The 26,383-nt window shown below is 43.2% G+C and overlaps 1 protein-coding gene across 1 annotated transcript in view; it reads right to left on the bottom strand.

Moving 5' to 3' along the window:
* The window catches only part of Me3 (malic enzyme 3), a 172,707-nt gene that overhangs the window by 48,435 nt on the left and 97,889 nt on the right, over positions 1-26,383 (bottom strand). The window contains exons 4-5 of the mRNA XM_051192187.1: positions 16,762-16,837; positions 6,803-6,964 (exon numbers count right to left, since the gene is read on the bottom strand). Coding sequence (XP_051048144.1) covers positions 6,803-6,964; positions 16,762-16,837 — 238 coding nt within the window. The remainder of the gene's footprint in view (positions 1-6,802; positions 6,965-16,761; positions 16,838-26,383) is intronic.

Here is a 26,383-nt window from a genome sequence, read left to right as displayed (position 1 = left end):
GTTCAGGTCTTATTGCTGTAGAACTACTAGTTTGTGGTAGTGCTGAATTGCTCTTTGTGTTGCTGTGTTACCTTGTTGTCTACTTATGTCTTCCTCCAATCAGTATAGTTGGAGCCTGTGCTTCAGGTCGCTCTTCCTCCAATAGGTGCAGTTGGGGGCTCTGGTTTTGTTGAAGGTTCCTTCAGGTGCAGACACAGCTGAGCCTACTGTGATCACTCCTCCAGGTGTCGATGGGCTTACTGTCAGGTGATTGCTTGTCTCTGTGCAGGCTGTGCCATGCCTTTCATGCTCATTTCTCTAGATGCAGGTGGGGTTGAAGCTGCAGCTACAACTGGGCTCCAACTCTGATATACTAGCTTCTGGAGGCTGCAGCTGTCAGGGGTGGTACTGACTGTGTCTTCTGGTGTGGCCTGGGCCCAATATGGAATTGACTCTGCTCCCTGCCCCTCCCCCCCAGGGTTTTCTTAAGCAGTTTCTGGAAACAGATGCTATGGATGCTTCTGGGCTGCTCACTTAGCCACTTGTGTGCTCTCTCTCCCTCATCTGGTTTCCTGATCACCTGCTTAGCTGCTGATATGCACTCTCTCACCCTGCTTCAGGGTCACCTACTTGGATGCTAACTAGATCTCTCTTCGGAGAAAGTTTTTATGGCTTCCCAGAGCCTTCTTCTCATCCGTCAAAGGAGAATAAAGTGTAGCCACACTGAGTGGTCATGGTAATTGTGTGAAAGGATATGATCGAGCTTTGTGAATTGCAACACCTGTTATAAAAGGTGGCAGGCATTCTAGCTCTTAAAACTTCTGATGTGTTCCATGCTGAGGGCTTTAACTGTGGTGTCATTGTAGCCACAGGAAGGAAGGCTCTGAACTCTCTAAATGGAATCTGTTGCAGGAGGGTAGTTTAAGGGCCATCACCCATCCATATTCTCTCCAGAATGCTTAATGATGAGATGAAGGGTGGGGAGGGTTAGGGCAGAGTGTCTTTCCCAAATGAGGCCATTTGATACAGTCTTTGCTCTCCAGAGATTCTTCTGGGTGTACTGAAGCCAGAGTCCTTAACTTTCCACTGTCCCCTCCTCTTTCTATGATAGTCTTGTCTGTGCTGTATAGTCTGAAGGCCCTACCAGCTCCAACCATTGCTTTTTCTCTATTCTTCAGGATTTCCCCCTTATGAATCACTTACATTTTTGGGAGGACCTGAGAGATAAGTTTCACTTTTTATTAACACCCCCATATTATGAATGAAGCAACGAGATACAGAGAGGTTAAGCCACTTGCCCTAAGACCTTCGGTTAGTTAGAGCAACCTAGAGTGCTTGCTCTTAACATGTAGATTTAGTGGTTCTTTTGCTCATCTGTAAGAGTTGACATGCTATTTAATTCACTGACCCATATTACAGCTCTGATGCAGTGTAATAAGTCCCTGCCACATGCCTTCCTTTATGATGGACAAATACCTTTCAAACCAAAATAAATCCTTTCCCCTTACATTACCGCTTTTAGGTATCTGAATAGCAACAAGGAGAGCAATGAATATGGACTCTAAAACCCTTTTAAAGACATCTTATATTTTATTTTTATAATAAAATGTTCCATGTCTCAAACTCTTCAAAACTAACTACAAAAAAGGGGAAATTTACTTATAGAGATGACACTAAAAACAAATGTGTCTTGTGCTTGCATAGAGCTCGCAAGAAGAAATGTCCTGGTTGGGTCTGGTGCCTGACTGTCCCATTCCTGTTTTACAGATCAGGACATTGGAGTTCAGTGGTTTAGACAAACTGATGAAAGCCAGGAGCAAGTGTCTTCTAGTTCTCAGGGCAGCATCCTTTCTTCCCCATCCTTTGATGTGGGGATCAAGGAGCCAAGCGCCAGCTTCTTGTCTTCACTCTCTGTTTCTGCTGGAAGGGTTTAGTAGTAGCTGGCAAGGTTCAAAAGGTCTGAGTTTTGGGTCCTTGGAATTGGATGGACCCGAGTTTAAATTCACACCCTGTCAGTTAAGCTCAGAGAAATATAACCTTAATGTTTTGTTTCTTCCTCTGTGTTGAAAAGGGATAATAATGATTCCTGTCATATAATGTGATTTCTTGAGAAAAAAAATCTGCTCCTTTCTCATTTATATCTCCCCAGAGATCACACAGTGTCGTGGCAAATCTGAGAACTGTGATACTAGTTACCAGAGCTGCACTGTTGGGCTAAGGAAGATGCCAGTGTAAAACTTAGATCGTGGAAATCACTCACTTCAGCTTTCTCCCAATGGATTTCTGAGGCTTATGAAGGTTAAATGAACTGTTCCAGGTCACAAAACCCACTGATGGGAGTGAAAAGGAAGGATTAATTATTTTAGAACAGGATAGGGGCTGAACTTATTCATTTCCAAGCTCTGGTGTGAACAAGGTACCCTGATACCTAAGTACTAATCTGATGGCCAAATCTTTCTCTGTTAGATGGTTACTAAGTTCCCCTTGGAACTGAATACATCAGTGATTAGAATCATAGGTGAAGGTATTCACCCAAAGGTGGCAAACTGGAACTTCTTCCTCTGCTGTGGGAGTTGGGTTGAATACACCCTCTGGGGTTGTTTGCCTAGCTCTGCCTTTCTAATATTTTCCTTGGAGACAAAATGCCATAGAAAACAAATAGTTTTTCCTCCTGTTTGCTGGACACATCACGGAATGTTGTATTTAAATTGGAAGATAAACCTGGTTTAAAAAAATATTTACCTTGAATAGCAACAGGCATGTTAAGAGGTCACAAATAGCATCTGTGTGTCTCAGAGGCCGTGGCTTGGGGTCCACTCCATGGCCAGAGCACCCTTCTCCCAAACTGTAGTTATTTCTATTGCTTATTTCTTGGAAAATCAAATTAAGCCAGGGAGAAAGCTGCAACGATTCTGGAGGTAGTATCCTCATGTGCTTGCAGAGAGTGTGCTCTCTGGCAGAACGACACCAGAGTTGAGTATGCTAGTCACAGAGACAACAAGCTTGCAAAATAGAAGAAACAGCAAATGCCAGCACAGCAACTGACTCTGTTCATTCTTGGAAGTCAGGGTTTCTGATTCTGCTATTAGTTTTCACTCGAGTCTGTCTACAGACTCTGAGGATGCCAACATCCTCCTCAGTCAAACAGTGGGCTTCAGATGGCCACAGAACATCTGTCTCAGAGGTGAGCACAGGTTCAGGATTTCAGGCAGCAGAAGACTCTCAGGACTAAGCAGGGCAACCAGAGAGCTAAGCCTGTTGGGATGCTCCAGAGAACCTCACTGTAGAGTACCATGTGTACAGGATTTGGAACTAAAGCTTAGGGATGCCATTTATGCTCTGGGCCTCTTTTTCCTACACAGAAAGAAGGAGTTGTATGATAAAGTGCTTCTGGACCTTTCTACTTTGGACAACATGACCATCTTGTACTTGGTTTTCATCCACATACAGTCATGACTGAGGGGATCCTTGCCCTTGAGCCTCGGAACTAAACTCTGGTCATCCCATCTCTTCAGAATCATTGCTCCATGTGTTTTTCCAGATGCCCTTGGTGTGGGCAGGTAAAAGTGACTCAGTTTCAGGGATGTAGAAAGTAGATGTTTTCCTCCAACAGGAAGCCCGGAGGGGTGCTATGATACTCATTAAATTGCTGTCATGTCAGAAGGGGTTTTTATGTTATGTTTTTAATATAGAGGGATATATAATGATGGTTTTGTTATTGGGCACAAAAACATCCCACTACAGCATCCTCCCTCTACTGCTCTAGGCAGTGGAAGTGATAAGGCCCAGCTTTCATCCACTACAACTCTGAATTGCTCACAGTGAAAGTTGTACCTCAAGACTCCTGGGGAAAATGCCTTGCATAGAGACAAATTAAAAATGATTTTATTATTATTATTTTTAGAATTTATACACCAGCATTGTATTTACATTATTTCAACCCCATAATGTCCCACTTCCAAACCCTCCCACGTCCATCCAACTCCCTCTGAACTCTCAACTTCGTGAGCTCTTCTTTATTTTTAAACACACACACACACACACACACACACACACACACACACACACACACACACACACAGAGGTTTTCTCCAGTGTCTATTTAGTGATGTATATGCATTTGGGGCTGAACACCCAGAATTGGATAACTTATCAGAAAGATTGTTCCTAGAGAAGACTGAGTCTCACTCTCCTATCAGCCTTTAATTGCCTGTAGCTCTTCACCTAGGAGGGGGCCTTGTGACATTTCCCCAGTCCACACTGGGATCTTAACTGGTATTGTCATTGTGCAAGTCTTACAAACAGATGCATTTTTAACAGAGCTGTACTATGGGACATGACGTAGCAAACTCATTTGAAGGGGGATAAATCACTGTCTTTGTAATGTTGGTTCACTTGGCAACTTTGAATTCTCATACTTGGAGTCAGGCACTCAGGGGACAGCACACGCTTTGATTAGATGGAATACATGGCTCATTAAAATGATCCATTATGTGACAGAGTTGAAAACCCGACAATTAGATCGTTCCACCCAGGCCTGGTTCATTTATCTCCCTCATGTGTACCAGAATTCCCAACACCTACTAAACACTCAATAAACTTTGATTAAATAAGTAAAGAGAAAGTGTTCACAAAGTAACCTTGATTAAAAAGAGAGAGAAAGAAAGAGAGAGAGAACAAAATACAGGTGCAGTATGATTACAACTAAGTAACAAATAAATTTATATGTGCATGTGTCATAGATAAATACCAAAAAGGGGGCACAAATACAGAACTGTGGGAGAGATGCCATTTCTTTTAAGCATTTGAGCTGGGTGGTGGTGGCGCATGCCTTTAATCCCAATACTTGGGAGGCAGAGGTAGGCAGATCTCTGTGAGTTCAAGATCAGCCTGGTCTACAGAGTGAGTTTTGAATAATATTCTAAAGTTACTTTAGTAAGAAAAGTCAAAAGATGATGTTGGCTTTTAGCAGGGGTAATATGGCAGAGGAACTTGGCTCTGATTAGAATCACTTTGAGCCAATTAAAACCCCTGACCCTCAGTTTCCTAACCTGGAAAGAGAGGTCAGTGACAGAGGCTTTATTCTGTGCTATTATGAGGTTCAAACTAGATATAAGGTCCTGGTCCATGATCACCACTTGTTTTTGGAAATCCTTCCTGATGAATTTATTGCAAATCAGGTCAGCATTGAGCTTGGTGGGTACTGGACCCTCAATAACGAAGGATCTCCACGATAGTGGTAACCAGGATCTCCCTGGTAACAACAGCTTCAGCCCAGGCCCAGCTTCTAAGGTATTGACAGGTGAAGGATAAAATCTATTTGAAACCCCTCAGGAGATGCTGGAAGAATTACTGAAATTAGATATTCTGTACTCATCTACAGAGGCAACGACGCACTCTTGGAGTCTGAGGATAGCTTTAATAGTTGTTTGGAATATACTCAAATAACCTGACTGGGAGAAGGGAACTCAGTTTAGAGCAAAACTTGAGGTCTGGCCTTGTTGAGCACCTGTAAGCATTGTACCACCACCCAGCCCCATGTATAATAGGCCAGTCAGGAGACACAGAAAGAGGGAGAGATTTTAGAAATGGCAGTATTTCTCTGTAGGTGATCAGGTCTAAAGAGGTACATACATAAACATATTTTTTGTCAGTATATACTATAAATACTATATACATGTACTGATCATATGACTGATATTTAACCTGTAATATATCTCCAGATTTTTGATTTTTAAAAGAACACACTCTGATCTTAAACTCAAAAATAAATATTTGGAAGGAATTCCCTTGAAGTATATTATAGACATGTATGGAATTATCATAATGGAACTCATTTTTATATAATTCACATATTCCAATAAAATTATAGTTTATAAAATATGACAATTGGATAGAGTTATATTTTGTTTCCTTTGTGAAAAGAACTAAATTGTTTCAGAAGTTTGAATTAAGCAAACAATTTTGAAAATGAAGAAAAAGAGGAGTGTATTTTTTTTTCCTTCCTTTTTTTGGTTTTTTGAGTAGCGTTTCTCTGTGTAGCACTGGCTGTCCTGGAACTCACTCTGTAGACCAGGCTGAGTTCAAGAACTCAGAAAGATCTGCCTGCCTCTGCCTCCTGAGTGCTGGGATTAAAGGCATGCACCTCCACCATGTGGTAAAACTTTCTTCCTTTCTTCCTTTCTTCCTTTCTTCCTTTCTTCCTTTCTTCCTTTCTTCCTTCCTTCCTTCCTTCCTTCCTTCCTTCCTTCCTTCCTTCCTTCCTTTCTTTCTTTTTCTGCTAGCCACAGGGCTGGGAATTATAGCCAGAAACAATTACAGTAGCAGACAAACTCTTGACTGGGGGTTAAGCTCCCTTGGTGACAAAGCTGAGGTGCCTTGGCTCAGTTTCTTTCACTTGATCTGCAGGATGCAAATCTGATTGTCTCAAACATTTCAGCCTGTGGCCTTGTTTTTGAACTTTAGTTCATGCACTGAGGCAACTTGCCTTGAAAATGCAGAACACACTCTAGTCTCACCATTGGCTGCTCTCTGGGAGAGTAGCCCCAAGGAGGGTTGCAAACTTCGTGGGACCATGGAAGCAAGGGAAGAAGTAAGTCCAGGGCATAGTGGGCACAGGGGAGAAAGACGAAAAAGCAAGGGGACTTAGAAATAAAGGGGGTTGGGAAAGGAAAGCCCTCTACTTCACAACCATGAGGAAAGTGTCAGGGTCAAGAGGATCCTGAGAAAGAAACAGCCCATGTGGATATAATTATTCCACAAAAGTGTCCCCTCCCCAATCTTCCTTCTGACCCAAGAGCTCCTGGCTCAAACAGCCTGTTACCTCATTGTTGGTGCCGACATCTAGCAGGACAGGAAGGCACTGCTGTGGATTCACCCCTCCGCATGCTGTGTACAGGGCCAGCTTGCCCACAGGGATGCCCATGCCGTAGCAGCCTAGGTCTCCCAAGCCCAGTATGCGCTCTCCATCAGTCACCACAACTGCCTGAAAAACACAGCAGGACACCCTCAATCAGGAGCACCACCTCCATGGCAAAGTGCTTATTTCAAAGTCTCAACAGTCTGGCCTGACAGCTGGATACCCGCTGTCTTTGTTGGGAATAAAGCAGCCTGTCTGGGACCAGGCCAGAGGATTCATCAACTGCAGGTGGCTGGGCTGGCCCTTTCTGGCAAGTGGGCGAGGAACCTCACTGAGGAGGCCAAGTGACAGAAAGACAGCATTCCTTGCATTCTGAAGATTAGGTTGGGAGTGGCAAAAACAGCTGGAGAGAAATCACATATAGTTTCTCTCTCTCTCTCTCTCACTCTCTCTCTCTCTCTCTCTCTCTCTCTCTCTCTCTCTGTGTGTGTGTGTGTGTCTGTCTGTCTGTCTGTCTGTCTTAGCAAGAGACAGGGAGTGATGTAAGAAAGTTTATGTTGCTGTTACAGCCACAGCATTTTGAGGACAATTTGCAAGGAACAGAACTGGTAACATTTTCTAGAATCACATATCCTGGAATCAGGTAGATTCTTTGGTTGTGTGAGGATAATCTGTTGGCAAAGGATCACTGAGGGCCAGCTATGTACTAGATACAGTTCTGGTACAAATCTTACCTTTATCAGATGTTGATGGCACTCAGAGTGATGACAGATATGATTTTATGATCATTTATTCATTCACTTAATAAATACTCACAAAGCACCTGCTTGCTAGTAAGACATATCCTTGGGGAAACAACTTTAGTTTTCTTACCTATAAAATTAAGTATGTGTGGACCCAAATGAGAGAGGAAGCATATTTATCAACAGTTGTAGCTTTGGGGCAGAGCCTGAATGCATCAGTACAATCTATGCAGGGAGAGTAGAGATTGAGATGTCCCTGTATGGTGACCCACTCTTGTAAGTTCTGTAGATGAGAGAATACACACACACAAGACTTTGGACAAGAAGTGATTGTGAGGGCGCAGACAGAATGCAAGATTTTCAATAGGTGTTGTGGAATATTACTTTAATTAGGCAAATAATGTGTTACATTTGTTTATGTTGTGAAATATTACTTTAACTGTGCAAAGGTGTGTTATATTTGCTTCACAATGTAAGGATATGTGTTTAATTATGTAAAGATGTGTTGCATTTGTTTCCCCTTGCCTGCCTAAGGCACCTGATCGGACTAATAAAAAGCTGAACAGTTGATAGTTAGGCAGGAGAGGGATAGGCAGGGCTGGCAGGCAGAGAGAAGAGAAGGAGAGAATGAGGGACAAATCCAAGGCTTCTAGAAGCCAGGCAGTCACTAGACAGATATCTGTCTATAAGCCAGACAGATATCAGAAGCAGTGAAAGTAAGATATACAGAAGAAAATAAAATAAAATAAAGGTGAAAAGTACCAAGGCAAAACACAGATAAAAAGAAACAGATTAAAATAAGAGCTAAGCTAAGGCTGAGCATTCACAACTAATAATAAGTCTATGTGTCATGATCTGGGAGCTGGTTGGTGGCCCAAAAGAGAAAACCTGGTACAAATAGGAAAGAAAGTTAAGGTCGAGGATAGATTTGCATAAAATGTGTAAGAAGCAAGGTGTAAATTATATGAATGCCAGAATGGGAAGTGAGGGATAAGTCAGTGATGGGTCATGAACATCAGGACAGGGGGGACTTCCACAGGATGATAGTGAAGTTGTTTATATGTCACTGCAACAAGCACACCATCATGGTCTCCCATTGTCCCTGGAAGAGTTAAATCTATAGGCATCTCATCCATCTATTGAAACATGACTTCTTCCAGGCCTGAAGACAAGCTCTGAGCGATAGATGCCCTATGTAACCCCATGGTACCAATGAGCATCTAAGGGTTTAGTTAGTCTATGCAAGGTCAATTCTAGGATAAAGCAATAAAGTCCCATTCTTGCTCCAGTTGTGGTTCAGTGCACAAAGGTTATTTTCTCACTTCCTTAGCTCCTCTACAGGGGTGAAACATACATGGGCTGCTTCTGCCTTTTTTGCAGGAAAAGGTGCAAAGATTCTAGAAACACTCATCCACTTTAGTTGAGAGTTTTGGAGAGTGCAACAGACCCATGAAAATCCTATTTCCCTGTCACATTGTTCTACCACTTTTGTGGAGAGTAATCACAACCCACATCTCACACTCCCTCCATCTCTCATGGTCTGGACACAGGAAGGGCTAACGCTGTTAATTCCACTTCACGAGTGAGCAAGTTGAAGCTCAAAATTTTCCTGGTCTACATATACTTGCCATGTCTTGCCATATATTAGCAAGTATACAACCCAAGTTCCAGTAATTGGGTTGATGGTTTCACATTAGTTATCTTAGAAAGCCTAGATGACTTGTCAAGGTTAACTTGGCAAATGTGGGACCCTTCCTAGTCAGTAAGGCTTTAGGCTTCTGGCTCAGTGGTGTTTTTGCCACTCTGTCTCGCTGGGATAAAGCACCTGTGCTCTTGGCAAGTCCTGCCCTGCCTTAGCACCCTGTTTCTGTGCCTGCCTCTGCCCTCCTCCTGGCAGCATTTCCAGCTAGAGCTTGTACCCTCTGCCTCTGGAGCCCCAACTTACATTTCTGTATCTTCTGGTCTGTTCAAATTGAAGCTTACTGAGTAAGGTTCCCCTCCTGAGGAAATTCTTTGCTCTGTTTAGAGGGAAGCTGTTGTGTACCTATTTGCTCTGAATTAAAACATTCCCACCTGTGGAGAGGAGGCCAATAAAACTCAGGAAGTAAACACAACACACAAGGCTCAGGGATTAGAAGTTTACAGGAAGCTCCTGAAAGTTACAGGAATCATGAGATCCTTCCCAAAGATTATATAAGCAGTGACAATTGCTGGGGAGGAGAGACTCTTTGAATGACCAAACTTCCTGCAAGTTGAGCAGAAAGATCCAGGCATGCAGCTGCCTAGGAGTCATTTATGCTCCTGTAAGTAGCGTCTCAACCATATGACATTTCCAGGATCAAAAATAGTGCTGGGTAGTTATAGGTCAACTTGACACAGAGTCATTAGGAAGTGGGGACCCCACAGGATTTGCTGGTAGGCAAGTGTGTAGTGCATACCCTTGGTTGCTGATTGATGGAGGAGGACCCAGTCCATTGTGGGTGGTGCCATCTCTAAACTGGTGGGACTAGGTGCTATTAAAAAAAAAGTGAGCTGAGCAAACCATGAGGGAACAAGCCAGGAAGCAGTGATCCAACATGTCCTCTGTGTCAGTTCCTGCCTCTAGGTTCTTGCTTTGGGTTCCTGTCTGTCTTCTCTTCAAGATAGACTATAAGTTGTATGATGAAATAAACCCTTTCCTCCCCAAGTTGCTTTTTTTTTTTTTTTCTTTTACAAAAACAGAAACTATAACTAAGGCAAAGACCTTCAGGGATTTCTAACTGCCCGTATGGACACCTAAGTCTGTATATTGTTTAACATACCTTCTGAAAGTTGTTGTGTATCTATGTATCACTGGATTGTCTGGCTAGTGGTTTCTTCTCTCTTAGGAACATCTCTCTCTCTCTTAACCTTTATATTCATTTTTTTTTTCTTCTGGAGGATCTTTCTCCCAATTCTCTTCCTTGACAAATGTGGTAGCATTTTTCATTCTTATGAACTGTTAACACTTGTTACATCTAATACACATACTCTTGGTCACCTTCGACATTCTGCAAGCACTTATTAAGAACCTACGGGTACCAAGACTCACACAAAATACTGTATGTCGAATCCCATCACTCCTTGTTCAAATGAATTCTTATATTCTTCTCTTCTTTGAAATATTTTGCTTTTCTGCCTTCCTGTCAGGGGCTAGGTAAGGTCAAAGGCTCTTGGGGGTTCTGTGTATGGAGCAAAGAGCTCTAAGCTTTTGTTTCCTGTCAGGGTCATTCTTGGCAAGGCCAGCAATGAGCTCATGCCAGGGCTCTGGAGCGCCCCCCCCCCCACAAAGCCAGAGCCTGACACTTGACAATTTCCCTGTAAAGCTGTGGCCATATGTTCCAGATACAGAGATGTGACATGCTTTGCTTATCGCACCAGCATGGATCTTGCAACAGGAACTAAAGTTACACCAAGTTCCCCATAATTCTGCTGCCTGATGAACTTTACAGATTTGCTTGCTGCTTCCTCTTTTGATGGGTATGTTAGGCTTAATGAATGTGTGATTAATAAACTTGCCAGCTTGGGGCATCAGCCCTCAAAGTCCTCCTGACCCCTGCATTTGACTCTTCTTTTCTCACTCCTGGTCTTCCCCCTCAGAGTTCCAGAACAAACCCAAGAAGAACTGCTGGTCTGATTCACCCCCCTCTCTTATTTCCCCACATCGCTCAAGCTCAAGACCACCCAACCTTCTTTGGTTTTTCTTTGAACTTTGGCAATATTGTCCAGTTGGCTATCGAGTTCTGCTGATCTTGCCTGTTCCGGTCTCATGGCATTTGTTCAAGGATCCCCACACCATTCCTATTGCCTTTGACCAGATAATCTGCCTGCCACTTAAACCACCCTATGATTTTTCTGTCTCTTCCTTTTACTCTTGCAGTTGCCCCATCCTATTTCATTTTTACAAAGCACATATGGATGTGCCAGTTTCTTGACCCCTTTTAAACAAAGACCAGACATTTTCTTAGTCCGACCTTTAAGATTTCCATGGGCTAGGTCCACTCAGCCTTTTGGAGTTTTCTTTCTTTTCTATGCTCTATCCTAATTAAAACATTTCTGGTTTTGTATGGGATTTCCACTTTCTGCAATATGTGGCATTTTACTCATCCAGTCTTTCATTTCCTTGATTGGAATTCTACTTTTTTTGGTGTGTTTCAAGGAACAATTCAAAATTCACATGTCTTGCCAGGTGCTAGTAGTGCATGCCTTTAATCCCAGCACCCCGGGAAGCAGAGGCAGGTGGATCTCTGAGTTTGAGGTCAGCCTGGTCTACAGAACTAGTTCCAGGACAAGCACAAGACAGGGAGAAACCCTGTCTTGAAGAACATGAAGCTTCCCTCCTGGGTTTCTCACTGTTTTCCTTTGAATTCCCAAAGCATTTTTCCTTGCCCAAAGTCGCCATCACTCTTTTCCATGTACTATAAATATTCATGTTTCCACGTCTTTCACAAAAGCTTACAGCACTTTAGGGGCAATATTAGGTTGTGTTATTTTTTGATTCCTTAGCTGTTGGCTCTGTGGCCAGCAATGTGACACATACTCAATTAGCCAGGCAAACTGTAGCTCCGACAGTGCAGAAAGTGCTTCTCAGCTGGACAGTATTCAAAGCCAAGATAGTTAAGTTCAGAAAGAAGATGTTCCCTCTCTTTGTTCCTGATAGCAATCCAATTAATGCTGGGAACCACTTAACTAGTTTAGTTGCCAAGGGCTTAGGGAAAGTCTGGGCAGTGTTTTTGGGTTTGAAAAGCCAGCAACAATTTCTGGAATGACAGAACTCCAATTTCCTTATTTGGATGTTGGAAAAGTCATGGTATCCCTCGTTTCTTAAACAAATGGAGAGGTTTGAAGAGGTATGCTGTGTTCTTTCTTGCCAGCCTACCTCAGACCTATGACCTTTTCTGACTTGTTGGGTATGGCCTTTAGCTTAACTAATCAAAGGCTGACTGGAAGATCATGAACCCTGGCTTGCTCTTGGGCTGTTTTAGATTTATTAGTATGATTATGGATGGGCTGCCTGAAAAAGTTTTCACTTTTTCCTCTTCTTTTTTGTTCCTCCCTTTGCTCTCCTCACTCCCCTTCCTTCGCCCTACTTCATAACAAAAATAACACAAACACACATTCCTTAGTTTCAAATCTTGGTTCCACTCCTCACAAAGAGCCTAGCCTCTCAGATTCCTTGTCTCCAGAACAAAGATAACAAGAAGCCCTGTGGTTGTCAATAGAATTCAATGAGTCAATCTGCCTAGAGCACTTGTATAATACTGTATGAAGGGGCTGGTAATGTCTGCCCAAGGCTGTTGGGAGTTTCTTCCCTCCTGTTGCTCTTAGCCACCAGTCTATCTGGAGAATTTTCTTTACCTGAGCCACCTTTCACAGAAGCCACACCTCTTTAAGATCAGCCTACAGCCAATGACTGATCACACCAGGAGTACAAAAGCCCCACCCTCTTCTGCTCAAGCCATCCCAGCTCACAACTGGCCTCATGGGTTTCACTAAATGTTCCTCTACACCTTACTACAGGCAACCTGTGCCCCTTGGCTCTGCGTCTACTTCCTTCTAAGTGTATAGATGTTGGACCAAGAGCTCTTCCTGACAAGTACATTTCTGTCTCAGAGATTTTCAGCAAGTCCAGTCTCTGACACAGAAGGTGTTCATCACACCCTGGGCCTGTGCATGGTAGATAGGCATATGGCTCTAGCGTTCTGAACCATGTTTTAACACCTGTGTGGCTGGTGCCTTGTGGTGGAGGCTGATGTTTTGGCTCTACCACCCAGACCTCTTTTTCCTCAGAAGTGTTGGTACTGACTTGGGAGTGATATTTAGTAGTCTGGGGAGTTGACAGGGAGAGAAGTTCTCAGTTGAGTCTTTCTCCTGCTGGAGGCATCGGACAGTCTGGGAAGAAGACAGAACAGGGGTTCTCACTCCTTTGTATGATTTATACTGGACAGCTTTCTCCTCTTCGAAGAAGAAAGGCCCCAAAGCTTCCGTAGTTCTGGCCTCAAGCCATAGGTTCCTTGTAGTTATCTTCTCCTACATTTCAGTTTCCTGGCCTTCTTGCTGGGAAACCACAGAAAATTCATTTTTCATCTTCCGAATTGATTCAGAAGGTCCTCTGAAATTAACCCTCCTCTCTAGCCAAGCACCCAGCAACACTGGTTTCAAAAGATTTCCTAGACCTCATTGAGAAGCTGCCTCATTGAGAAGCTGATAATCAGCTGCTTGGGGGGTGGGGTGGGGCAGAACTCAGCAAGGAGATCTAGTTTAGACACCAGCACTCTCCTGTGAGTGACCTAGTTCTTTGCATGCCCCCTCCTCCTACCCATCCTTCAGGGGCCAGTTTGGGCTTTCAGAAGGAATTCTTCCTGAACTTTGACCTCAGTGCCTGTGAAGATGCCCTGTGTGAGCTCTGAAGGGGTAATGAGCAGAGAGTCCCTGTGAAGTGGAGAGATCTTTGCCCTCTCATATTGAGGGAACAAGAAAAACTTTTTCTGAACTTTTGAAAGGACACTTTGGGTGGCAAGGGAGGAAAACTTCAGAGAAAGGCTGATGAGTGGGACATGGTAGAGTGTGGGGTGGGTTAGGGAAAGTCCAGTCAGCTATCAGGTTGCTTACACACCATTAAATATGGGCTCTATATTCAGAGTGCCTAGTTTTCCCAGAGAAGCCAAAAATCCAAGTCCTTTTATATTTATTGTTTTAAATGAAACATGCTTTAAAAATACAGCCTATAAATTCAAAATTTTTAACAGGCACTGAGGGCCAAACTAAGTATATTTGGGTACAAGGCATGTGACAACCCATTTGTGGCCTCAGATTCCCAGAAGAAACCTCTGTTTCTGTGGCTGTCGTTTGGCCCTGCATAGTCACAGATGCTACAACTGCTTCCAACATCTCCTATCAGGACAATGTTTGTCTGTGTGCTCTCCAGTGTCCACTGGCGTTATCATGATAAATCTACCACAGAGATGCAAAGCTGGGAATGTCTATGTGCAAACACAATAGGCAGGGGGAAGAGTCATGGTCAGAGGCTCTGTGTGCTTACTTCAGTCAAATCCAGGACTGTTTTCTCTACATGGTCACTGGAACCTCTCTAAAGTGAGACAGAAATAAAGGATGGAGGTTGTCCCAGGCATTTACATGTCCCCCTCAGAGCCTCAAGGGAAGGGAGGCTAGGCGGGCTTGTGTCCTGTCTGCACCTTGCCCTTTAAGTTCCTCTCTTTGGTAGCAGAGACATGGTATTTTGCCCTTGTTTTCAGGGAAGCCCATCCAAGCAGAGTGTGAACTCCTTGAATTTGGTCCTGCAAGTCTTCAGTTCTTTATCATAGAGCTTCAGGGAGCTCCCACAGAGAAGATAATTACTGGAGGGTGCTCAAATGCAAGTGAGTTAGACTGCACCTGCCAGCCTGGATCTGCTCACCCCTCTTACATCCTTCTCCTTACTGACTCTCCCTCTAGAGTGTCTAAAGCCCCTGTTTCTGTTCCTTTAGTCACTGTCACCACCTCTCTGGTAGTCAGTATTCAGTACTGAAAAGGGTCTCAAATATATTTATTGAAGTCAACAGTCAGTTAGCTCCCATGGTTCTATTTTGAATTTATACCATGGGTTTTCAACTATGACAGGAAGAATCTAGAGACAAGGTGCCTTTCATTTTCATTTTGGAATTCCTGAAGGAGAACCTGATAATAGTCATACTTATTGTACTCAGCCAAGGGAACAACTGAGGTTCAATTCCTGTGCCAGCCTGGAGGAAGAGGTACCTTTTTACTTCCAGATGAAGAACAGGAATTTCCTTTAGTTGTTCCAATTGCTCGTAGTTTGCCTAATGTACTGTATGCATTATATTTATTGCTAGCACAGTGCCTGGCACACGGAAGATATTTAATGCATCTGTTGACTGAGTTTATTCACAGTGGTGAGCATCTGTTGAGGGTCTGTTGATGCACAAGGTTTCTCCATGGTTGAGCTGTCCAGGGCATGTGGAAGAGATCAGTGGGCAGGACCTCAGCATTGTGCCTGCTCAGGTTAGCCTAAAGTAGCTCCCCACTAAGTGAGCTGGCTTCCCTCAGTGTCCTCATTATTTTACTAGAGTTTCATCCTAGACACACCCTGGAAACATGTCTCCCCCGGACAGAGGCCAACACTTTCGAGGCCAACGTCTTACACATAACTGGAGTCCAGGCAGATAAGCACACAGCAGAGTCACACCCAGATGGAGATATGAACCAATAGAGGCTCTATTTGGTACCCTCTGTTGAGGAATTGGCTCAGGGAACTAGCAGGGGTGGAGGGAGCAGGACCCTGCAGAGATCCACAGCCTGCCAGGGGAGCCAGGGTAAAGTGAACAAGCTGGTCCCAGGGTTACATTGTGTTTAGCTCCAGCACTGTGACTCCTGGGTTGGAAGTCCTCTCACTAAAGAGCCGTCAGCTTCACTTATGTCACTTCCAGAAAAGATAATTGCCTCAGATGCCAGATCCCTCACGCTCCTCCATATGGAACACTGCACAGTTTGCATTCCATACTGTCATCTCATCCTTTTATCCCAGAATGTTTTGGGGGAGACTTGATATTTGGGGAGCAGTGGCAGTTACTCTGCACATATACTCTCTGTTCTGTGCTATCTGGGGCACAACTATTTAATTTTGCTTATCATCATCTTTCATGCAGAAGGTCCTCTCCCATATTTTCATAACCCTCAATCTAAGTCCAAAGTCATTTCCCTGTGAAGTCACTTCAGAGTTCTCTGAGGTGAAAGTCCTATCTCTGTGATCGCCTACAATTCTTCCTGTATGGTTCACATTCCACCTGGCTAGTCTGTTGTGTTACTGTCCATTTTCATCATGAAGTATTCATTTGTCCAGGAGAGGTCTACATTTGATTTCTGTCTACATCCACAAGGAGACTGGCACAGGGCACTCAGAAGGTGCTCAACAAATGCTGAACATTGCTTTAGATCAATATTAATTAAGAGCAACTTTGCCTAGATATGTAGTTAAGGCAAATCTCTCTTTTATGATGCATTTGTGGTAGCTGCTGTGTGATCAGGGCCTGGAAAAGGGAAGAAGTGTCATAATGGCTCATTTCATACATAGAAATAATACCAACACAGGTGGCAATAGTTCCTCCAACAAGCAGGGCAGTAACAATCAAAACAGAATCATACCTTAATATTGTCCTCTGGCCAAGAGTTCAGCATTGTTGCAAGATGGCCCTTGTCATGAATGGTGATAAACAGCCCACTAGGAAAAATAAACATGTACACATAGAGAAACCAGGCAATCAGTGTAGAAACAGCAAAGACCATGAACGCTGGTGTCAATTGCATTGCTGACTTTTGCCCCCAGCCTCAAGGAAGATGGATCTTATATCAAAACTCTGGAGGGTTCTGGTGTCTTTCCTTTAATTGCTTCTCTCCATAGCACCAGGAGTGCACTGGGTCAAGGGCATGCCCACCTGGAGCCATCTTCTCTAGAGAATGCATTTTCTCTCCTTTTATCTTTAGATCTGGTACCAGAATCCCAAACTACCTCAGTGACTGCCTGGGTCTGCTCTCCAGGTATGTACTGCATGGTACAGACCACATGGCCAGGGCCAGAACGTGAACATGTGGGTTGGGATGTTCAGATGCATATACACCAGGCCTCTGAAATGGGAGATGTATCTGGGAAGGGAAGCAGGGTAGGGGTGCCCAATGAGATACTTTTCTCTGCAACACTGGAATCTAACAACACCAAATTCAAATTTAGCCTTCCAGTTTATAAGACGGTGCAGATGTAAATGTAAGACACTAGACTATGCTACGTTTAACAGCTTGTTACTTGGTTTAGAATGCTTATTGTTTAGACTTAAAGGTTGTGGTTATGAATCTTCTGTTTTAGGATTAGAGATGAGAGGATATGTGTACATTTGTGGGATCCCTTCTCTCTCTCACTCTTAGATAACCCATAAGATTTACATATTCAAGTCTTTATTATTTTTAAAAGTGAAACATGACTCCTGGCTTCTGGTAGTGGCACAGGATAACCCTTCTGAAGACAATTATAAAATCACTCATATATAAATATATATATAAATATTTTACATTACTGCTATGATGGGAGATGTCATTCTGTAAATATGTTTCTCATACTGGTTAATGAATAAAGCACTGTTGGCCAATAGGAAAGCAAGATAGGTGGGATTAGGAGACAAGGAGGATTTGAGGAAGTAGTAGTAGGAAGGAGTCAACATGGAGAGACAGGGGAGAGCAGACTCTTCGGTAAGATGAGACCACATGGAAATACTTAGATTAATACAAATGGGTTAATACTTAAGACAGAGCTAGCTGATAAGAAACAAGTAACTGGCCAACAGCATTATATCAAATACAGCATCTCTGTGTGTTATTTGGGGCTGGCGTGGCGGTGGGACCAGACCGGCGGAAAAACCTTACTCGTTACGTTACACTTCTATGCTATGAATATAGCTTTTCCATTTAGAGTAGTGGAGCTTGGTCAAATGATGGTAGAAACTGCATGAGCATATGCTTTTGAAAATAGGTATTATTTTCTGAGATTTACAGCTCTACAGTGTTTTGCCAGAGAGGAGGCCCATCTTCAAACAGCTGAGAACAACAGAAGGGCAGACTTACAGATTGAGTACCTGAGAACAGGGCTGGGATTAGGAAGCATCTGGATTGTGCAGGGGGGGGGGGACATCTGAAGGGAAGAAACTTCAGGGAGAAGTGACTTGAAAGTTTCAGTATAAAAAGCCCAGTCATCAACTGCCCATGAATAGCATGGAACACTGACACAATCAGTTGTAGCAAAAAGCCCAAAGAACTGAGCAGAGACCTCAGTTCTTATTGACTTGGGCAGATGGAACTTGGAATTCGAATTCAGTTTAGTAAACTCTCTTCGAACAAAAATCTGCATTTTAAAGAAACAAAATACAATCCCAGAGATACCCATTATCATGACCTGCTTATTTTATTTGTGTTTGAATTTCCAAAGTAAAATAAGTGTGTGTGTGTGTGTGTGTGTGTGTGTATGAGAGAGAGAGAGAGAGAGAGAGAGAGAGAGAGAGAGAGAGAGAGAGAGAGAGAGAAATGTCCACACACAGATGCCTGTCACACATGCATGTAAAACTCAAAAGTTGAGGCTGGGCGTTGGTGGCACACACTCTTAATCCCAGCATTTGGGAGGCAGAGGCAGGTAGATCTCTGTGAGTTCCAGGCCAGCCTGGTCTATAGAACTAGTTCCAGGACAGGCTCCAAAGCAATACATAGTGTTTTGAAAAACAAACAAACAAACCAAAACAACAACAACAACAACAAAAAAGGTCAGAAATTGAAATCATGAATTTTCCACCTTATTTTTTGGTAGTGTTTGGCTGGACTGGATGACCAGCAAGCCCCAGAGCTATCCTTGCCTCTCCCTCCCTAGTGATAGGATGGCAGATGCTCATTGCTGCCTTCAGCATGTTTTAAATGTAGGTGCTTGGTATTGCACGTAGGTCCTCTCACATTTGTATGGGAAGTGCTGTTTCCTATTGAGCTATTTCTGCAACCCCCATAAAGAGTCCTGAATGCAATCCCTTACTAGAACTATTCTTTCTCCTCTCTTCTATCACTAAACTAAAAACAAACAAACAAAAAACAAAAACAAAAAACCCAACTTGCTTGCAGAAGCTGCCTGCACTTTGTTCCTCTGACTGCTCATGCTTATTCTTTTATACTGGCTGGCCATCCAGCCATGTTTGTGATAACATTCCTCAAATACTTCCTTTCAGTATTTCACTTTCACTCTTCTATGTGATCTCATCAATGTCAAAGGCATTTGGCCACTGACTTTCAAATTGAACACTAGAACTCTCATTTTGGGTGCTATTGACATTTAAAAAGTATTTTTTTTTATTAATGTAGTTTTTACATTCCAACCCCAGTTCCCCCTCCTCTCTTTCTGCTCCCCTCACTTCTCCCCACCTCCATCTGCTCCTTGGAAGGGGTAAGGCCTCCTCTAGAAAGTCTACTAAGTCTGTTCCATCATCTCCTTGAGGCAGAACCAAGGCACCTCTCCACCCCCATGCCCCTGTGTCTAGGCTGAGCAAGAATGGGTTCCACTAAGTCAGTTTGTGCATTAGTGTTAGATCTTGGACCCACTGCCAGTGGCCTCATATATTGACATTTTGGGTTAAAGAATTGTTTGCTGTGTGGGTGAGGTTGCCCTGAGCCCTGCAGGGTTTTTGGTAACATCCTTTGCCTGTACCTACTATATGCCTGTAGCAGCTCCACTCTGCTGTAATGACTGTCTTCAGTCATTAGCAAATATGCCCAGAAGGGACATTTAGACTTCTGTATTAACTTCCTACCTGACATGTGTCAAAGGCACTCAAACTTAACATGTCTTAGATCAAATTTATGATCTAGTCTTTCACCAGCCATCTCTCAAAGACAAAACTGACTCATTCCTTTCAATCTCAAGCTGTCAACCACACTGGCTTCCCTTCCAGACCCTGTGCTGCCATGCACCTCCTACCTCAGTGTGTTCTGGTGGTTTCTTCTGCCCAATACCTTTGTGCTTCCTCACCCTTCATGTAGTAACTCATTCTCATTATTCTGGTAATTTCCAAGTCCAGGTAAAAGGTTCTTGGTATGAGTAAATATGCACAGACATATTTACTGTGTGTTTCCTTGACTAATTCTCCCTTACTAGAATGTAAGCAATACAAGGGCAAGCTCTGCATCTTCAGCACCATTACCTTGGGCTTAGCTTATGATATGTGCTGAGTACATCATCTTTGGACAAATGGAGATGTAAGTCAATAGGTGATGGTGTTCAAGTGATAAATGAGAAAACTGTTGGATAAAACCCTAGTTTTTGAGAGCGGGCACTAAGGCAGTTTGTGTGTGTACCCCGAAGGAACCCTGTGAAATGAATGGCAGTGGGTGGTACTAGACAGTGCTGGTAAGTGGATGGATGATGGCCCAGGGAAAAGAAATATACTTGGGTATAAGGTTCTATTTTTGAAGTGGACAGTATAAGCATCTGAATTAACTTACCCATACAGCTTGATGGCTTCCAGGGGAATAGTACTAGACTATACCATCCCTAAAAGTGTCTCTTCCTCTTAGAGACTGCTTTGAACTAGGTCATTGCATACTGAAGTTTTCAGGGGGGAAAAAGCCATACCTGCATTCTACAAGGTGTGACTATGGAGGGGTTGGAATGTCGCCAGATTATCTTCTGCTATCTTTAGTTCTCTGTGTCTGACCTGACATCCTTTGATTTTTCAGGTAACTACTTTTGGAATGTATTAACAGATCTCTTATTCCACCAAAAGCCAAGAATGCTATTAGATAACATCTGAAACCTGTAACAGATTGAAAAAAAATATTTTTTTCTGTGCTATAACCTGACTACTTGATGCTCCCACCAATGTATAACTTCCTTTTGTTGTTTGACTGTAAGAATTTCCTGCAACTGTTATCATATTGAAATTAGGCAATTTGGGGAAACCTGAATCCATGTTCCTGGATCATGGTCACCCATACATGGTTCCAGGATAAACCATGTCTTATCCTTTAGTGTTGAGAACTATGTTTTACATGGTCAGACCCAGAAAAAAAGACATCTTTTCCTTCTTTTCTTCCTTCCTTCCTTTCTTCCTTCCTTGAAAAAAGGCACTTAGTAAGCACCTTGCATGGCCAGGAATTCACCATGTGTAACAGGGTGGCCTTGAATTCACAGAGATCCTGAGTGCTGGGATTAAAGGCAAGAGCTACACTAAGCTTGTTTTCCTTTAGCAAAGAACATTTAACATTTATTTAATAATTTGTGCAGATGCATCCATCTTACCTGCACAAAGAAACTTACTGATAACCCTTGCTTACCTCACTTGTGGATATCTCAAAATCTCTTTCCTTTAGCATCCCCCACCCACACCTTTCTTTTGTTTTATCTAAAACAGCATTTTAACTCGAAGTTCTAATCACTCCTTAGGCTATACTTGTTTAATTCCATTTTCCTCTTGTTAATCTGTCTTTTGCGAAAGGGCTCATCCCAGCCGAGAACTATGAAGGGCAGGCAGGCTAGTGTTTATCTCCTACAAGGAGGCTGGTTCATTCAAACTAGGATAACCAGGTATCAGACCCCAGATTTACTGATGTCTCTCTTAGGGAAATCACTTAATCCACAGTAATGACCATGGCACATTTCTGGCCTCTTGATTTTATTTTGGAAAGGTTTCTTACTTCTATACCCTGAATCCTATAGAGGCCCAGTAGGATGCTTAGGGTGCGGGAGGGCAGGGCACATGTGTGAACCATGCTATGGTGTAGAGCTAAACAGAGCAGTGTGTGGTTAATTGCAAACACAGGCAACATGTGGTCATTAAAATTATCTGGTGCATTAAAATCAGCTCTCTTTATTAACAATTAGAGAGAGAAGCTGATAGGCATGCTGGAACAGTTTTACACTTAAACTTCTGACCAGGTGAAATGTTGGGAGATTTGTTCACTCTCTTTCTCTTAAAGCATATTTCCAGGGCCTGCAGAGATCAGACTGTAAAATTTTCCCTTTTGACATTTATTAAGAGCATTGAAAACATGCATATAAACGATAGAAAAGGACTGTCCTGGATGTGAGTTTTGAGTTTTTTTTCTTCTTCTGTGATTCTTGTTGGCAAGGAATTATGATAATAAACAAAAGGATTGTAAGCTCCAGAAGGATTCTAAGGGGTTTGTACCGAAAGAGTGAAGACCTGAGTGAATGTATTGTTGACATGGGCACCGTCATGTTGAGGACCCCGGAGCGCCTCAGTTCCATGGGACCAGGCAAAGCCTCCCTGACTAAGGTTCAGAGGAACAGCAAAGCATCCTTGGGTCTGAGTGTGCATGCTGATGGTGGTGCAGAGAAGTTTCCTGTAGCTTTCTTTCTCTGATGGTTACTACCCCCCCCCCCCCTTGAGAGCCTATGCTTAGCTAACCCTGTTGTCTACTCAAGCGTCTATAATAAACATGTTGAGCTTCCAGGATGCTGAAGCTTTGCCATCCAAGTTTTTCTGTGTCCTCACATCTTTCATGTCTTCATCCCTTCACCGTTCCAGTTAGGTCAGTTCCTGGAGTTGCACAGCAGAAAGGGAAGTGGGGGTATTTTTACAATCCACCTGAAAAGCATCTACACCCGCTCAGAAAGAGTGGCCTGTAAAATGTTCCCAGTAAACTATTGTCAGTTCTAGCTGCTTTTCACTCAGGGGAAATCAAAATTCCCAGCATTAACTGGTGATGGGGTGATTCTTCCCATTTCCATAAGATGTTTTATTAGCGGAGGGATACATTCCTCCTCAGTGACCTCAGATAGTACCTCCGTGCTTTGGAAAGCTCCCTTTTCAGTCCTTCTTGGCACCATTAGGAAAACACAGTCATTTGGTAGTCACTATGGCTGGAGTGAGGCTTTAAAACCAAGTAATGAGGCTGTCCATGGCTTAACTGACATATTAGAGGGCTAACGCCCCTGCTTTGTAGCCACAGCACCTGGACTCAAAGCCTGGTGCTGTCAGTCCCTGGAGACATAGCTGTGCACAAGTTACTTTGCTGTTCCTATGTCATCTGATCTTCCCATGTAAAGTGGAAGAATGGCCTTGTTGGTATGTATGGAGGAAGAATGTTACTCTTGGTGTGGGCTTTGAGATCCCCTATGCTCATGCTATACCCAGCGACACAGACAACTTCCTGTTGCCTTCAGGTTAAGATGTAGGATTCTCAGCTCCTACTCTAGTAACATCTGTCCACATGCCACCATGTTGCATCATGAAGATAGTGGACTAAACCTCTGAAAATGTAAATCATGCAAATTAAATGGTTTTCCTTTATAAGGATTGCTGTGCTCATGGTGTGTCTTTACAACAAAAGAAACCCTAACTAAGGCAGGACAAAATAATAGGCTGTTGGTGATCCACAGTTGGGACTAAACATTTTCTATTATCCCTGCAAGAGCTAATGTTCGATGAGAATGAGATCATGGGCAATTTGGAAGGAAGCATAAGTCACAAAAGGGCAATATCTATTCCATTCATCCATGCAGGAAGATTTTGTGAGTATTTTTGATCCAGGGACTCAACAGGCTGTGCTCTCAGAGGTTAGCCCTATCATCCCACCAGCATCTTCACAAGATGGTGATGTGAAAACCCAAGAAGATTCAAGTGCAAGTCTCAAAGATGCCAGGAGGTGATTCCTTTAGGAAGACACTTCCTTTAGGATAGGACACTTCAGCTTTCTACATCTTAATTTTCTAGTCAGTAAAATCAGGACCTCAGCTTCGTTGTGGAATGACTGTGAGCACCAGATAGGGCAAGGCTGCAGAATCCCTGTACACCACAAAGCACTATGACATACCAGTTTTGTTAATATTTGTTTGTCTATTGATTATCCATCAGGGTAAGCCTGAGAGGTCTGATAACACTGGCTTTCTACAATCCCAGTCAGAGGATTGGGGTGGTAAGGGAGTGCTAGGAAGCACTGCCTGGCTCTGAGCTACACTTGAACTTAAGTGAATCACTGACTGACAAGGGTGCTAGACATCCTGCAGGGTCAAGGCTACAATACTCATCATGGCCAGCAGCCATGCTCCCAGGGATGCCTAGATGAGCACCTGGGGTAGAGGCATTGGTGGAAACCTTCCTGTCAGTAGCCACCATGTGGGACAGGGGAGTAATTTTAGCTACTTAGGACTTCTCCTGGGTTTTCCTTACGAACCTCAGGAAAGCAGATTTAAATTTTAAGAATTTGAGGAGTAAGAAAACACACTATGGCAAGTTGCCGACCTGTGGAATCATTTTAAATAAGTAAATGCTTTGCTTTACATAAAAGGAACTGTGTTCTGTGAAGTTGTGAGTAACATGATGTCCAGACTGAAAAGCACACTGTATTTGTACTCAGGATACTGCTGTAAAAGGAAAACTGGAGAATGCCTTGGAAATAGAATCCTCTAACCTCTGATGTCATTGTGACAGAATACTTTAGATAAACAATTTATAAAGAGGGAAGGTTTATCTTGGCTCATTGTTTTGAAGGATTCAGTCCATGGTGGCTTGGTCCTATGGTGGCATAGTACATCATGGTAAAAATACACGGTAGAGGAAGCCCTTGTCTCATGGCAGCTGGAAGACAGAGAAAGAGGAGGGCCTGTGCTTCCCAGGAGTATGAACTAAGTCACCTGTTTCTTCCATTGGCCCTATCTCTTAAAGATGCCACCAACTCTCAACAGCACTAAAGACAGAAAGGAAGCTTTTATCACCTGCATCTGTGATGTTTGCTTCAGATCTAAAGTATAGCAACTGATTCATGCCTTCCCCAAGTTTAGCTTTTCCTCCTGCAGTTCCTAGAAATAGAACTCAGATCATCCCCCCTCCCAGCTGATGTGTCATCATTAGCCTGGGACCTGGAGAGAGGGAGTCACAGAGCATAGCACTAGGCGGTTATTGGCGTGTGTGCATGCTTGTGTGTGTGTGTGTGTGTGTGTGTGTGTGTGTGTGTGTGTGTGTGTATAGAAGCATCAAATGAAGTATGGAATGAAGCTTATTTTAAAGGTTTGTATGTTTTATATGTGTATGCATGTGTCTGGGTGATTGCATGTGTACATGTATGTGCCCACATCCACAGAGTCCAGAAGATCCTTTGGAGCTGGACTTGCAGGCATTTGTTAGCCATCTGATATAGACGCTGGGATTCTACCATGGGTCCTCATGATGGAGCAACAACTGCTCTGAACCATAGAGCCATCTCTTCAGACCCATGAACTTTATTTTAAGCATTGAGATATTAGAATTGTTTGCTCAATAGCATGACATGAATATGTTACTCTTTGATCAGTAACTTTTTTCCCAGGGATGTCTCATACACAGAACAAACACTGGCACTCTGGCGAAAGCAGGAGAGGCCGACACTTTTGAGAGAGTTCTCAGTTTCCTTCCCTCAGCTAGAACTCTGGCAATGACAGCCATGGAAGAAGATCTCATTATTGAAAGTATGCTATGATAGTAAATGATGGTTAGGAAATTATATATTCAATGCACATCTCATTCGATGAGACTGTTGTTTCAAGAAGGTTGGGATGCGTCTATTTTATTCATAACTGTAAAGCTGTGTCTTGGCACAGTGCTGTGCACACAAGAGGTACTCTCCAGACAGAACATGCATCAGGGATGATGAGTGGTATGGAATGCAGTACTTAAATGATAAAAATCTATATCTGTGCTTTCACAGTTATAAACCAAGTCCATACTATCGCAAGATGTTTTTGTAAAGGACTCCATTAAGCCACGTGGATCGTGTGACCCCCTACTTAAATGTTAAAATGCTAACCCCACGCATCCATGGCCTTACTTAGAGATAATGTCTTCATGGAATAGTCAATTAAGATGATGTCATTAGGGTGGGACCTTATTTAGAAGAGTGCTGGCCTTGTAAGATGGGCAGAAAGTGCCATACAAAGAAAAGACTGCTCATGCAGGGATGGAGGTTTAGGAGACCCCACTGCCATGTCTGTGAGACAAGGGCCGCAAAGGCTTGTCAGTAAACAATAGAGGCCTGGGAGGGCAGAGGGGGAGTGTTTCCTTCATCATTCAGAAAGAACACGACCCTGCTTTTCAGAATTGTGTCAGAATGACAAATTCATTCCTTTTGTTTCAAGCCACCCAACCTGTGCTAACTTGTTCCTGCAGTGTTAGGAGTCGAGGAAGCCAGATATCTAATTCTTGTGTTGTAGTCCTGAGCAGTTGGTCAACACAAGTCTTCTCTATATGTTTCC

This window comes from Phodopus roborovskii, unplaced genomic scaffold (assembly GCF_943737965.1).
Source record: "Phodopus roborovskii unplaced genomic scaffold, PHOROB, whole genome shotgun sequence".
Taxonomy (NCBI): Eukaryota; Metazoa; Chordata; class Mammalia; order Rodentia; family Cricetidae; genus Phodopus; species Phodopus roborovskii.
The sequence above is the reverse complement of the archived record's forward strand: the minus strand, read 5'-3'. Positions and strand labels throughout refer to the sequence as shown.